This window comes from Hoplias malabaricus, chromosome 7, assembly GCF_029633855.1.
Source record: "Hoplias malabaricus isolate fHopMal1 chromosome 7, fHopMal1.hap1, whole genome shotgun sequence".
Taxonomy (NCBI): Eukaryota; Metazoa; Chordata; class Actinopteri; order Characiformes; family Erythrinidae; genus Hoplias; species Hoplias malabaricus.
Window position 1 is genome coordinate 22,406,593 of NC_089806.1, and position 15,821 is coordinate 22,422,413.

At 40.8% G+C, this 15,821-nt stretch overlaps 1 protein-coding gene across 3 annotated transcripts; it reads left to right on the top strand.

Moving 5' to 3' along the window:
- Nucleotides 1-647: 647 nt before the first annotated feature.
- On the top strand, nucleotides 648-12,627 carry scrn2 (secernin 2). 3 transcript variants are annotated; one of them, XM_066676781.1, is made up of 9 exons: nucleotides 648-727; nucleotides 2,494-2,656; nucleotides 4,165-4,346; nucleotides 6,197-6,396; nucleotides 8,243-8,458; nucleotides 8,992-9,157; nucleotides 9,528-9,708; nucleotides 11,179-11,341; nucleotides 12,240-12,627. In XM_066676781.1, the coding sequence occupies exons 2-8, from the start codon at nucleotides 2,495-2,497 to the stop codon at nucleotides 11,329-11,331; spliced, it is 1,260 nt and encodes a 419-aa protein (XP_066532878.1). In that variant the 5' UTR covers nucleotides 648-727; nucleotide 2,494; the 3' UTR covers nucleotides 11,332-11,341; nucleotides 12,240-12,627. The 3 variants fall into 3 exon arrangements, with proteins under 3 accessions (XP_066532878.1, XP_066532877.1, XP_066532876.1); XM_066676780.1 differs by having other exon boundaries at nucleotides 692-781; XM_066676779.1 differs by lacking the exon at nucleotides 648-727 and adding an exon at nucleotides 884-1,049.
- Nucleotides 12,628-15,821: the final 3,194 nt, after the last annotated feature.

The window sequence follows — 15,821 nt, forward strand, 5'->3', positions numbered from 1 at the left end:
GTCATTCTAAGCAAACACCCCAGCATTCATCTAGTATACTATAGCAACCACAAAGTATCCCCCTAAGAACATCCATTTAGCAACATTATAACAACCACCTGAGACACCTTAACATCCACTTGTAAGCAACCCCTAGCAACCACTTTAGCAGCCACCAAAAATACCTTTGCAACTTTAGCAACCATCTTGGGAGAATTTTAACAGAATAAACACATACCCTCACCATGTTTGCAACTGTCCTTGACACATTATAAACTACCTGAAATATCTTATCAACTGCTAAGATTGATTGTTTGAATACTTGGATTGTGACTGCTCAGTTCAATAGATCAAGGAACATATGGAGATATGCACAAGACTGAATATATTGAAACAGGACATTTATATCTATCACAGATTTTACCCCTAAAGAAACCTTATTCGTTTTTCTCATTAAAAAACACCTTATATGTTCCTATATGTTCAAAGCATGAACTCACTGCACTGTCAGACTATGCTAACATAATAATTATCTTTCACAATAATAAAAATAATGCCTGCATTTCTAACACAGCCTTTCTCTTTGCTTCATTAATAAACTGGTTGATAAACACACCTCTAAACACAGAGTGATAAATAAATTACAGCCTAGAATTGAGAGGAGGTGGCTTTTATTTTGACATCGCAGGTTCACAGACGAGAGCCCTGCCTTATACAGGCTTGCTGCCCGAACTGGAGCTTGAAACAGGTATAAATTTCAACAGTTTCAAACGTAACCGCGCTGGAGAGCCATGGGCACGAGGTCAGGCATCAGAACAAGCACTGCATCTGTGTGTCATGCGTGTAATTGTAATATGTGTTTTATGTTTATATTTGATAACAGAGACAGGCCATCTGTGAAGTGTCAGATGATGAACCTGCTCCTGTTCGACTATTTATTTCTCTGTGATGATTGTGCGGGTAACAGGGGCTTTGTTTTGTTTGGTTCTGTTATCCACCAAGCGCTCGTCTCTCGGGCTGACAGTCGGACTGTCCGTGTCGGTGCGGGTGGAGGAGCTGGAGGCGTTAAGGTGAATCGCTAAGCCGCAGTGTCTCCGCTCTGATCCAGCACTGAACGAGATTTAACACTAACAGTGCTGTCTAATCTCTTTGTAACGAACAGCACCTAGATTCATCTCTTTTAAAACTATTAAATCAACTTTAAAGTTAAACATGTGTTTAAATCTTAACGGAGCCTGTTAGCTAAGTGTCCGTTAGTTCACTACACTAGGTCTTAAGTGCTAACGGTTGTTTAAAGTCGTTGGTTCCTCTCAAGAGATTATCTTCTTTCGTATGGGTGTTTTTCTTCTCTCATTATTTTTAAGGATTCGGCGTTTTCTGTTCATAGATTTTTATTTACAAATCAATTTATAAAAATATAATCCAAACATTAACTCTTCTATACGTCTGACAAACAAGACTGCTGCTGCAGAACGTTATATGTAAATTGCTAAGGCTAGTAGCAATAATTAATTAGTGAGGGAATGAAGGAGTAAAAGCGCAGGGAGTGTCGCAGTCACACAGCTCCAGGGTCTTGGGGTTGTGAGTTCGACTCTCGCTCCGGGTGACTGTCTGTGAGGAGTTCGGTGTGTTCTCCCCGTGTCCGCGTGGGTTTCCTCCCACGGTCCAAAAACACGTTAGTAGGTGGATTGACGACTCAAAATTGTCTGAAGATGTGAGAGTGTGTGTTGCCCTGTGAAGGACTGGTGCCCCCTCCAGGGTGTGTTCCTGCCTTGCGCCCAGTGATTCTGGGTGGTCTCTGGACCCGCCGTGATCCTGAACAGGATGAGCGGTTATAGATAATGAATGAATGAGTAAATCAACAAAGGAAATCCTTTAGAAAATAATGCGAAACCTTCTTTAAATTTGTTTGTTGTATATTGCAAAAAAACAACATTTATTTTTTAATTTCATTCATTTCAAATTCACAAACCTTACTATTGTGACCTGAGACCAAATGAATGAATGAAAGTGCATCTCTGGGGCAGTGGCTAAGCAGCTACATGCATTGATACTGCTTGCATTGGAGAAGCAGTATCAGCTGATTTTTCTGATCCAAACAAAGAAACCTTCACAAGGCCCACTGCCTCTTTTGTAAAAGTTGACATGACAGAACAGAAATAAATGTGTGATGAGGATCAAAACAATACACTACAAAAAAAAAAACATGTAGCCAAAAAGCTTAATACAGAGGGAGAACAGTGAAACAGGAACACAGGCAGGAATGCACAAAAGACATTAAAGGCACAAAAGAAATTAATTTTACACAAGGCAGCCAAAAACAGTATATTTACTGCCCAAAAGGGCATTTTTTTCTGTGTTAAATTCTATAACCTTTCCTCTATACCAAAGGTGACTTGTAAATTTTTATTGTTTGTTTGTTTTTTTGCCTTAAACATCTTTATTGAGGTCTGTTGAGGTTGATTTTGGTGGAGAGTAGATTATTAATCTCTTTGATCCATTGATATATTTTAGGATGGCTGACCCACCCCAGTCATGTGACTGTTTTGTGTCTCTTCCGCCTGGTTCTAAATATGATCATGTGATATTTGGTAAGAATTCAGACCGACCGAGGGATGAGGTGCAAGAAGTGGTTTACTATCCTGCTGCCTCACATGCCCCTGGGGCCACAGTGGAAGTAAGTGACATGACTTTTAAAATGTTCGCACCACATTAATGTGCAGAAATGCACGGAAGTAGTCAGATTATTACAGGCAACATAAAAGAAATATCTACAGGACATGTTGGGAAAAGTGGTCTGTTTAAGACTCCTGTACAGGGTGGGCCATTTAAATGGATACACCTTAATAAAATGGGAATGGTTGGTGATATTAACTTCCTGTTTGTTGCACATTAGTATATGGGAGGGGGAAAACTTTTGAAGATGGGTGGTGACCATGGTGGTCATTTTAAAGTCGGACATTTTGGATCCAAATTTTGTTTTTTCAATGGGAAGAGGGTCATGTGACACATCAACTTATTGGACATTTCACAAGAAAAACAATGGTGTGCTTTGTTTTAACGTAGCTTTATTCTTTCATGAGCTATTTACAAGTTTCTGACCACTTATAAAATGTGTTCAAAGTGCTGCCCATTGTGTTGATTGTCAATGCAACCCTCTTCTCCCACTCTTCACACACTGATAGCAACACCACAGGAGAAATGCTAACACAGGCTTCCAGTATCCGTAGATTCAGATGCTGCACATCTCGTATCTTCACAGCATAGACAATTGCCTTCAGATGACACCAAAGATAAAAGTCTAAGGGGATCAGATCGGGAGACATTGAGGGCCATTCAACTGGCCCACGACAACCAATCCACTTTCCAGGAAACTGTTCATCTAGGAATGCTCGGACTTGACACCCATAATGTGGTGGTGCACCATCTTGCTGGAAAAACTCAGCGAACATGCCAGCTTCAGTGCATAAACAGGAAAACACATCGTCATGTAGCAATTTCGCATATCCAGTGGCCTTAAGGTTTCCACTGATGAAGAATGGCCCCACTATCTTTGTACCTCATATACCACACCATACCATCAAGATGTGCAGCATCTGAAACTACGGATACTGGAAACCTGTGCTAGGATTTCTCCAGGAGAAGAGGAACAGGAAGTTAATATCACCAACCATTCCCATTTTATTAAGGTGTATCCATATACATGGCCCACCCTGTATATACATTTCAAATTTAGTGTGATTTTGTGGGTATGTGTTTATGCTGTACTCCATATATTTTGGCTTTCTTTAATGAAATATTAACTTCTTAGTTCTTGCCCTTTGTGCTTATATCTGTAAACAAAAGTTTCTTGATTAATTTGTGACTAGGTTAAAAATTAAAACCTGTTGGCTTTTAGGACCCTGGCTTCTGTTCCCTGTGAACTAAGGAAAAGAGAGTCAATGAATCCTATAAATTCTGAATTCTGTGGTTGTAAAATGCTTAAAAGTATATTATGAAAGCCTCCTGGGCTTCCTCTATCTGTTGCTGAGTGTAATGAAACCAAGTGGCACTGCCATCACACCCATCTCTTTCAATGTTGATATTATTGTCTCTGTGACTGTATCATAGTTGCACCATATGAAGGCGGATTAAAAATGAGTTATTATAGTTTTTCATTAAAGTAGATTTTGTTTTCTTTTCCAGTGCACATACATCTCAATTCCACAAGTAGAACACACCAATGCAGTGGTACTGAGCAGGCCTGCTTGGCTGTGGGGGGCTGAGATGGGGGCCAATGAACATGGAGTGTGTGTAGGAAATGAGGCGGTTTGGACCCGTGAGGCTGTGGGTACAGAGGAAGCGTTGTTAGGCATGGATCTGGTGCGGTGAGTCCTGCAGATCAATTTTTCCTCATTTGTTTTTGTTACTTTTGCTTTATTTGCTGAGGATGAATATATATGATATATGATCGCTTTTATAAGAAAGAACTTTAATTTACAGAATGTTTAACTATAGCTTCTGGAGTCAATATGACATTTAAAAAGAAAATAACACACTGGAATCATTTGAATAAACAATGTACTCAATATTTGTTTATTAAATTCAAATTTTCTTCCCTACTTTTTATTTGGAGATTTTGTGATTTTAGACTGCTGATATGATTTGGATTACTGGGGTAGTGGATAATATTTGTTGTAGTTAGATGGCTTTCCAAGCAAAAGATTAGGGGTTCAAGTTCATGTTTTAAGCACTGCGTCTTTCAAGATGGAACGGCATGTTTGAGAGGAAAATAATGACTGTTTGTACATGGCTAAATTTGAACTTGTCTGTAAGTATTATTGACTGTTTGAATAACCACAGAAACTCATTTGTAACTCGAGATGCTTTGTTTGTAAGACTTTTGGTAATGCAGTTAGCCGTTTCTCGAGACCTTTCCACCTTAAGTAATCCAAAAAAGCAAAGAATAGAGCAATCCCCATTTTGGTTTGAACTTTTGGAATTCTCTCTGTTGTCTAAAATAACTCCAGATGCCTCTGTCATGAGAGAGAGAACGCTGTCAGGTGAAAAAATGAAACTGAGGAAATGCACTTGACATGTTAACATATTATCTTAAGTTCTCTTTGCAGGAGGCAGTCTATTGTCTCCTAATTGAAACACAAAGGAATGGGTTCACAATCATGTTCTTTTTGGAACACAAAATCGCCAGCAGCACAGTGCTTCTGTAGCCATGATTGACAGTTTCTTGACCCACCTCCCTGAGAAACTCTGAACTCACGGAATGACGCAAAGGAAGAATGGTCCATGTCAAACATGTAGTGTTGCCAGTCTCCCATCCAAGACATGGCACACATTTATAGCGCTAATCTGACATAGTGGACATCGTGAACAGTGGAGCTTCGTAAACACATTAGACTGATATCGGGCATGCAAACAGACTGCACAACAAGCAAATAGCAGAGAAACATATGAGTTTTATAAAATGTGTAAACTTCACCTTTAAATCCTAGTTTGAATAAGTACAGATGAGTAAGAGCTGATTAATTAGGTTTGATTCCCTGACTGAGAAAAGCACAGATAAGAGCTGATGACTAGGGTTTGACTTGATGCTTGGGTAAAGCACACATCTGTAAGAACTGATGTTGTCAGCCGAGTTGTGAGGCCAGTGGTCCATCTGTTGCTCTTCATGGTTTGTTTGCCCACTTCAATCTGTACCTCTTTGGTCAAGACCACTAAATAACTTCATAAGAGATGGTAAAAGTATGTAGGTTGTGGATCATTCTCAGTGCATCAGTGACACTGACAAAGTGGTGATGTGTTAGTGTGAGTTGGCAGAAATGGGTCAGACAAAGGAGTGCTGTGCTAGACAGGGAAGAGTGTCTAATAAGAGTGCACAGTGATATTTTTAACCTTCCTGCAGCACTGCTGGGCATGATCTACGTCTACCAGTATTGACAAATGAAGGACTGGGGGGGGGGACTTCAGTCTATAATAGTAGAACTACAAAGGTGTACTTATGGTAGGTGGATGAGGTAAAATGAATGGAGAAATAAGGAGATGATGTAGATAATGAATAACCAATTAATGACAGGTGTTCAGCTCAGTGCACTACCAAATGTGTAAAGATATATACCATGGAGACTTTGAATTCAAACCATGGAGTTTGTTGAATCATCTGAAATGTAATAGGATGGTCATACTTTTCTGAGTATAAATCTAGGGCACTCTTTGTTGGTAGGTTGGCTCTGGAGCGAGCAGACAGTGCAAAGGCTGCTCTGCATGTTATCACTGAACTCCTGGAGCAACATGGCCAGGGTGGGACCTGCAAGGAAGACCCTGAACCATTCAGCTACCATAACACCTTCCTGCTAGCTGACCGCCAGGAAGCCTGGATCCTGGAGACTGCTGGGAAACTGTGGGCCGCCCAGAAAATCACTGGTCAGAGCCATTCAGTATTTTGAGTTATGATGTGGATATACCCTAGTAGGAAGTCTACTTTAGCTTTATGGATTGTCTTTGAATCTTGTCTTTTTTTTTGTTCTGCTGTTCACACTGTGGGGCGGCATGGTGGCGCAGCACGTAGTGTCCCAGTCTCACAGCTCCAGGGACCTGGAGGTTGTGGGTTCAAGTCCAGCTTCAGGTGACTGTCTGTGAGGAGTTGTGTTGTGTTCTCCCCGTGTCCATGCGGGTTTCCTCTGGGTGCTCTGGCTTTCTACCACAGTCCAAAAACACACGTTTGTGTTTGTAGGGGGATTGAATACTTAAAAAAGTGTCCGTAGGTGTGAGTGTGTCGCCCTGTGAAGGACTGGCGCCCCCTGTTCCTGCCTTGCACCCAGTGATTCCGTGTAGACCCACCGCGACCCTGAACTTTATAAGTGGTTACATTCAATGAATGATTGTTCGCACTGTCTATATAATGTAACCTACTGTATATCTGACATCAGTCTGAACAGATCACTCTTTTAAACTGACATGCATGTGCAGAAAAGTGCTCTGACCAGAAAGAAATGTCAAGTCTGTTTCATACAAAGCACTTTCATTTTTTAATTGAAGGAATGGGACTGGACTGTTTCACTGTGCAGCGCAGTATCACAAAAGACCCTATTGTTTATTCCAGATAGGTTCTATGGTAAAAAAAAAAAAGTTCTAACATTTTAAAGAAAATTAAAACATGAACTGATGATTATTTCACTCTGAGCGCAAATTTACCAGTCTCTTGCAAACATCGAGATATCTCCAAAAAGGAGACAAGTGCTGACAAAATGAGTTCAACATATACATGATCCACTTTTAAGAAGCTTCATATAGACATGAACAATATAAACTGATATAGAACCACTTAAAGAAGTTGGTCTTGTGTTTGTTTTATTAAAACACTTTATACAATCTTACACAAGTTTTATTTTCTCATAAATCAGAGACAGGGATCTAGATTAAGACATTTATCGTTTCCCAATTTCTATAACAAAGCAAAAATTCTTTGACCAGACCGTTTACATGTCCCAAGCACCTCAAATTAACACAAAAATGCTTTGGACCCGGGTCCACGGATCATTCTCAACTGTCGGAGTGATGTAAAAATCACATTAATTCTGATCTGGCCGAGTCACATTGTAACAGATCGGATATGGATTGGATTTCAATTTCACATATGAAAAGTGAATCTGACTTGTTAAAATCAGATTTATGCCAATGTGATTTGTGCTGTTCACACAGCCACACAAACGCCACAGCCGTATCACATATGAAGAAACAGACTGGATTTGGGCCGCTGTTATCTGCTGTGTGGACATAGCCTAAATAGCTTGGTTCAAAATAAAAATCCCAAGAGACGGGTTTATTCCTCGGGTGACAAAATTGTCACTGGCCTTAAAGGAACAATCAGAGATTTTCTCCAGTGATTCTTCTTTACTTTTTGAAACAGCTATTAAATTGACATCTCGTAGTTTGGATGTATTTGGAACGGAATATATTTTAAACAGCTGTTCCTGTGTGTGGCAGCACGATGGCGCTGCATGTAGGGTAACTGGCACTACTTTTAAGGTACTTAGGTGCCTGTACAGAGTGCAGTTAAAATTTGCAAATATATAATGTTTTTAGAGTAATATAATAGGGATGGGTGGTATCCACATTTTTCATACCGTAATACCATTTTTTAATACCACGGTATTATCCTTATACCGCCCAACCCTATAATGTAATATATATTATCATATACGTCTTAAGTTAAAGCAGTGTTTAAATAAAGAATATTTTATAATTTCTGATTTTTTTTCTCTGTCAGAGGGAGTTAAGAACATCTCTAACCAGCTGACAATAGGCACAGAAATCACAGCTGAGCACTCGGATCTACGCCAGGTGGCCCAGGCTCAGGGTTGGTGGAGTGGGGAGGGGGAGTTTAGCTTCACTGCTGTGTTTAGTCCAGATAACCCTCCTGCCAGGATGGAGTTAGCCAAGCAGCGCTATAAGGGAGGCACGGCCCTGCTTCAAGAACATGATGGTAAGTGAGCTGTAACGAACCAGTATATAGTATGATTAGAATATATATGTGACTGCAACACACAGAATTTGCTTTGCTGAGTTTAATTTGCGTAACAACAATAAAAAAGCTATTAAAATATTTTTGAAATTTAAAATAATTTGCTGTGACTACACGTAGCGTATTTTAATGATTTATATTGTATTTTATTTAGTAACAATGGCACACATCAGAGACTGGAATATATGAGAAAAACAGTCAGTTTTTGAGTGTTTGAGTGTTTGAGTGTTCATGACCAGGGTTCTTGTATCTTTGCCAATTGTTTAAGCTTTAAATGGTAGGACTTGTGATGTGGTCACGGTCAGCAGTGTTGAGAAGCTACTCACATTTTCTGAGGAGGGACAAACCATGAACCAGCAACAGAGTGTTAGTTGCATTAAGGTTTACAAATGCACAAGGGCAACTAGAGTTATTCCTAAATCAACAAAAGGGCTGTGTCTCAAGTCCTCTCCAGGACTTGTCTTAAACTTTGTCTCTGTGTTTGTTGTCTGCAGGCTCTGTAACAGCCGAGGTGATGATGAACATCTTGAGGGACAAGACCAGTGGCATATGTATGGATTCTGAAGGTTTCCGCACCACTGGCAGTATGGTGTCTATACTTCCACGAGATGTCAGCATGCCTTGCGTCCACTTCTTCACTGCCACACCAGACCCTTCAAGGTAATTCTCTGAACTAGACATTATAGTCAAGTTACAATGTACATAGAGATCTTGCAAGAGCCCTTAACTAAAGTTTCTTAGCTTGATCAAGTGCAAGTACACCAAATCGGTTTGAGCATTAGCATACTATACTTTGACCCTGCAAAACATTTTTTCAAAATATGCTCCATGAAACATGGAGTTCTGACTGGGGCATTACATGCAGTCTGTTTTAAAAGGATTAGCCAAGGATAGCAAAGACATTCAATTGATTTAAAATCATTTTGCATTAGACAGTATCATGTCATCTTAAGGAATCTATCATTGAAAAAAATGGCACCAGGACTTGAGTGTATAAATATTTCTTTCCATTGCATTTCTAATCCTACAGGTCTGTTTTCAAGCCATTTATATTCTCTGAAAGCATGAGCCCAGTTACTATGGTGGTGTCTCCACAGTATGGCAAAGATGATCCACTGAGGACACAACCTCGGTTCCAGCACAAAGTGGACAGGAAACATGAGCTTTACAAAGCCCATCAGGGAGCTCTGACTGCCATGGAGGCAAACCCGGTGAGGTTGAATTGACTAGGCATATAGCCTAAGCTAAAAGTCTGCTAGTGGCATTTTTGTAAGTGAGCTCTTATTGGCTAGTTCTGATAAGAATTTAAACCATATGCTTTTTAGTCTTTTTGACTATTTGTCTGCAACCCCTGGTCTGTTTAAAGTGATCACTGGAGGCCTGCCTTCAAATTCAACTTTTTCAACGGAACTCTAGACAAAAGACCTGCCAAGCTGGGCACCTAAAATATAAAGTGCATTTTGTACAAAAATCTACCTTTGAAAAGTCTCCCTCTAAAGTCTTTGGAATTTTATTTGCATTACTTTACATGTCACTTATATTTCTAAGAATGTTTTACATTTAGTTATTCTGAAGAAGAAACACCTTTATTGATCCCCTTGGGGAAATTGCTTCTCTGCATTTGACCCATCCATGGTAGTGAGCACACAAACACACACTAGTGAGCAATTCTTCATAGACATCAGGGACAGTGAACACACACAACTGGAGCAGGGGGCTGCCAACCACCTCAGCACCTGGGAAGCAGTTTGGGGGTTAGGTCCCTTGCTCAAGGGCACTTCAGCTGTGAATTATTTTTTTCTTGCTGGTCCCAGGAATTGAACCGGTGTGCTTCCAGTCTAAAGCTCATTTCTCTAACCTTACGGCCATGGCTGTGCCCTATTTCCCTGTATTTGCAGATTTCCCAGACAAATTCAAGCTTATTAAAAAATTGGTAAAAGAGCATTAAGACCAAATAAGTATAAGAAAACATTTGTTAATAAGAATTTAATTGCTGGGATACAACCAATCCATCATGTTTATTTTCATTCCAACTACAGATATAGTAATGTTTGACCAAGTGAATTCAGTTTGTCTACAAAAAGATGTGAAAACACAAACTGAAATAGTAATATAACATTGTGTTTTTGATGTCTGGAAAATCATCTTTGGGGTGTATGCTATCATTTACCGTTACATATTATTACTGTTAACATTATACCTAAATAGCATATTGTGATATAATATGCAGCAGGTAGTGTCGCAGTCACACAGCTCCAGGGGCCTGGAGGTTGTGGGTTTGATTCCCGCTCCGGGTGACTGTCTGTGAGGAGTTGGTGTGTTCTCCCCGTGTCCGCGTGGGTTTCCTCCGGGTGCTCCGGTTTCCTCCCACAGTCCAAAAACACACGTTGCAGGTGGATTGGCGACTCAAAAGTGTCCGTAGGTGTGAGTGTGTGGGTTAATTTGTGTGTGTGTCTGTGTTGCCCTGTGAAGGACTGGTGTATTCCCACCTTGCGCCCAATGATTCCAGGTAGGCTCTGGACCCACCGCGACCCTGAATTGGATAAGTGGTTACAGATAATGAATGAATGATATAATATGTAAAAGCCTTTTAATTTTGTGTTGCTGTTATAGACAAATGAACAACCAAGAGTGTTTTTGCATGTTTAGTTGTACTTGAATTGCATGCGTGTATGTGTCAGGATGCTGGGCTGCTTCTACAGGAGACTATGAGGTTCTTAGAGTTGCAGTGTCTGCAGGAGATTGAAGCCATGCTGAGAGGGGAGGTGGAAGGCCAGGAGCTAGGCGACCTCTTCTTTGACTGTGTGGACACGGAGATAAAATTCTACCAGTGAGACACAGCAGGTGAATGGAGTTTAATATAATATTCTGAATCCTGGAGCAGCTGAAACATATAGTGTAACAAACTAAACACTAAATCCTGATTATAACAATTTTGTCAACAAAGCTATCACTGACTAACACAGCAACCAATTAAGAAAATGCAACAACATGTTATTACTTACTAGTCCAACAAGAAGAAGGTGTCTTGTCATGTCTCTCTCAGCTTCCTCCCCTGAATAAAATCAGTCCACTATTTGTACAGCACTCTTTTCCTTCTTGCTTCCTCTGACAACTTGGTGTCATTGCAGTCTCTGCCATAAAATCAATACTGGGAAAACCAAGCAAGCTAAACACACGAGATATGTCGTAAATCATTATGCAGTTCTTGTGACAATTCTCTGCCCTGTGATTCAGAAATTGCATAGTTTAATTTTTAGAGTTGCAGCCCCAGAGAGCAGTGAGATAGATGTTGTTCTCCCTATTACAAGTTGGAGGAGCATCACAGTAATTTTGAATCTGTAAAAATACTACATAGTATTCCTATAAGTTCAGTGGCTCATGGTTTTACTCTGAAAGTAATAAATCCAAATTTTGATAAAGCTTATATGGATTATCCTTACATCTTTAAATGTTGTTAGGTGTAGATGGTTGTGGATAAAATCATAAACAGTCTCAGCGACCCTAGTGGTTATGTGTAGGATTTAAATGTTCAATGATAGGTGAAAACAGAAATGTGCACAAAACAGTATGGTATATTTAAAGCAAACATGTCAGTTGAGTGCTAGTTAGTTCACCCTTGAGTTTTAGTCAGTTTTATTGTGGCTACCAACAATTGGATGAAAAGTATAGTGTAGCAGGCATACTCTTTTACTGACTTTTGTAAAGTGTTTTTAATGTTTGTCTTTCTGCTGTTTTGTAGTTGTCTTGTGAATGTCGCTAGTGCTTGCTGATCCGCCTGAAGAGTGATGGAACCTAGGGCACAGGTTCCTCTCTACTCCGATCCACTTCTCTTAGTTCCCCTGACGCCATGCAACACATTGTGATGTCCATGCCACATTAACTGTAACTGTAAAAACAGAAACTAGATGTTCATGTGAGTTGAGCACCTTAATCATGTGTAAATGTTGCACAGGGCGATTGTGTACGCACCACATTAATGAGTAAGTGATAGATTACTAAGACTTGTATGTAGAGTCGGATGAGAAGGGTTTTGAGGAGAATGTCGCTGATAATTCCTGTGATTGTTCATAAAGGGTTCAGCTTTCTGGCTGGTCGTCTGAATGAAGAGAAATTTAATAAAGGTTTAATGACTATGTTTGGTCGTTGTCTTGATTTGCTTTTAAGTGATTTTCCCCCCTTTTAACCTTTCCTATACATCTTTGTTGTGCAAAGGAAAATAGTAACTTTACAGGAGAAGGAAAAACCTTAACTTTCAATGGAAGTCAAGGAGAAAAGATTTATCACAAGTAAGTTTTGAGCATCTCTATTTTCACACAATATGAAGGACAGCTGCTGGTTTCAAATGAGGTAGTTAACCAAAAATAGACAAAAAAAGAACATGTTTTTCAATGATGTGTTCAATATCCACTTTAAAATGTGTAGCTCTCTAAATTGTGTTTGACCTATCAATGGGAGATGGTAAGTTTGATCCCTGGTTATGCCACAGGCATTTGTGGTCAGGAGTCTAAGGGTGCATACCTGTTCTCACTCTCTGAGTGGGCAGTGTACAGGCCCTCTCTAGAATTTCCAGCCATGCCATATTTGCCAGGAAATCCTGCTTTAAGGTCCAATTGTCACATATTGGAAGTTTCTGGATCAGAACATACCCGGCATAAAATAAAATGTGCAAATTCTAGGCACTGGCAGTACAACAGGACCATTAAAATGGACACAATAAATAGTCCACTGTTTTGGGAAAACAGTAAAGTAATTCAGCAGGGGGCCTGCTGGTGTGTTCAGGGGTGTAGCAATACACCTTTATATTATATTAACTGACATTTCTACAAGCATAAACAGACAACCAGGTTAACTATTAACTCTGGTATTACACTGTAACATCTAACTTAAATTATATTTTTAAAAATATTCTATCTAATTTTTACTAAACTGTTGAACAGCTGTTAATCTTTGGGGAGCTCACATCGTCTTCGCTGAGATCACCTTGTCCTCTGTAGATATGAAGATATCACAAATGTAGGCGGCAGGGATGAAAGAAGAAAAAAGCCTCATGAAACAATTTCTGCTGTTCTCCAGCAATTGGCAATCAACTATTCACTTTTAAATACTTTGGTACCAATTGTGTTTTAAGGGAAGGATATGCTTCTGAACAGCTTTTCTGTTATATGCCAATATATGATTTTAATGCTATTTTTAATCTATGAAATAAAAGTGGCTTGACACAACTGTGTCACACGTTCACTGGTTCTAATCCTCTGTTATTCAGACTTGCAATTAATATATTTAAACTCACACTACAACGGAACAGAACCTCTTCATGTGTTAAATGAGCAAAATAGTACTAATATCTAACTGCGGTAGGGAGTGTAGCCTACATCTATATAAAGATAAAATTAATCTTAACATTCATTATCTGTAACCGCTTATCCAATTCAGGGTCGCGGTGGGTCCAGAGCCTACCTGGAATCATTGGGCGCAAGGCGGGAATACACCCTGGAGGGGGCGGCAGTCCTTCATAGGGCAACACTCACACCTACGGACACTTTTGAGTCGCCAATCGACCTACCAACGTGTGTTTTTAGACCGTGGGAGGAAACCCACACGGACACGGGGAGAACACTCCAAACTCCTCACAGACAGTCACCCGGAGCGGGAATCGAACCCACAACCTCCAGGTCCCTGGAGCTGTGTGACTGCGACACTACCTGCTGCGCCACCGTGCCGCCTAATCTTAACATAATGACTGCAATAAAATTACTTTCACAAAAACTACTAAAATAATATTCCAATGATGGCATCTAAAAAATACTAAACAGTTATTGAGTAGTTCCATAAGTGCAGTGAACATTAAAGGTCTTTTTTTTGGGGGGGGGTCTGAAAAAGAAAAAAAAACTGGGCACTGGGCACCAGGCAGGAGCACACCCTGGAGATGCTAGTGCTAGGGTGCTAGTCCATCACAAGGCATCACACACATTTGGACACGTTAGTGTAGCCAGTCTCCCTACCAACATGGAATTTTAGTATGTGGGAACAAACCAAAAGACCCAGAGGGAACCCAAACACAAGGAGAACATCCCAAACTCCTCACAGTCATCTTAGGTGGAGCTTGAACCCAAAACCCCATATCCCTGGGACAGTGACATGACGTCGTACCATCCTGCCAAACCTCAATATTGAGAGCTATAGATCATAAAGCCGAACAGATGCTCAATTCAACAAAGGACTTAAAATATAAGTGAATAACCTGTGAACTACTTTTCTCACAAATGCAGTTGATTGCAGGAAAATAATTATAGTTTGAAACTAATCTGATTTTACAAATCCCTAAAATTGTACTTGTCATTATCATCATCTTTGTCCATTTCAGGGTCACAGTGGCAACAGGGCAAGCAAAGAAGCCCAGACGTCTCTGTCCCCCACAACTTCCACCAGCTCTTCCTGGGGGATCCCCAGGCATTCCCAGGCCAGCCGGGAGGTATAATCCCAGGGCCCCCTTCTAGTTGGACATGCTTGATATACCTCCAGTGGGAGGTGTCCAGGAGGCATCTTCATCAGATGCCCGAACCTCCTTAACTGACTCCTCTCAACACAAAGGAGCAGAGACTCTACTCCAACCTCCTCCCTAATCACTGAGCTCCTCACCTGATCACAGAGAGTACGCCCAGGAACCCATTGGAGAAGGCTCCTTCCAGTCAATTGTATCCGTAATCTCTTTCCTTCGGTCATTACCCAGACCCCATGACCATAGGTTAGAGGGGGTACGTAGACCGACCAGTAAATTGATAGCTTTGCTTTATGGCTCAGCTCTCTCTTCACCACAACGGTCCGGTACAGTGATCGCATTACTCACTTGCGGTCAATCTCACTATCCCTTTTCCCATCACTCGTGAACAAGAACCCCAGATACTTGGGGTAGGCTCTCACCCCCTGAAGGGAGCATGATATCTGTTTCCAAGAGATAACCATGGCCTCAGACTTGAAGGTGCTGATCTGCATACTGACCGATTCACGCTTGGCTGCAGACTGCTCAATTGAACGCTAGAGGCCTCTGTGCGAAGAAACCAGAGGAACAGTATTGTCCACAAACAGCAGAGATGCCACCTCCCGAGCCCCTTGACAGAAGCCTTCCTGTCCCTGGCTACGCCTTGCTACCCTGTCCATGAAAATCAGGAGCAGGAGTGGAGACAAGTCATAGTCCTGATAGAGTCAAATGCCCACACTGAACAAGCTTGACTTACTGCCAAGGATACAAACACAACTCAAACTCTGAGAGTACAAGGACCACGCGGCTCGCTGGAGTGACCCTAGCACCCCATACTTACAA

What these genes read in the sequence shown, in the direction of transcription:
- scrn2 (XM_066676779.1), top strand. Translation starts at nt 928, where the DNA reads ATGATTGTGCGGGTAACAGGGGCTTTGTTTTGTTTGGTTCTGTTATCC. An exon ending in CCCCTGGGGCCACAGTGGAA is followed by an intron (nt 2,657 to 4,164) that starts GTAAGTGACATG and finishes TTTCTTTTCCAG; the next exon opens with TGCACATACATCTCAATTCC. An exon ending in CCTGCTTCAAGAACATGATG is followed by an intron (nt 8,459 to 8,991) that starts GTAAGTGAGCTG and finishes TGTTGTCTGCAG; the next exon opens with GCTCTGTAACAGCCGAGGTG.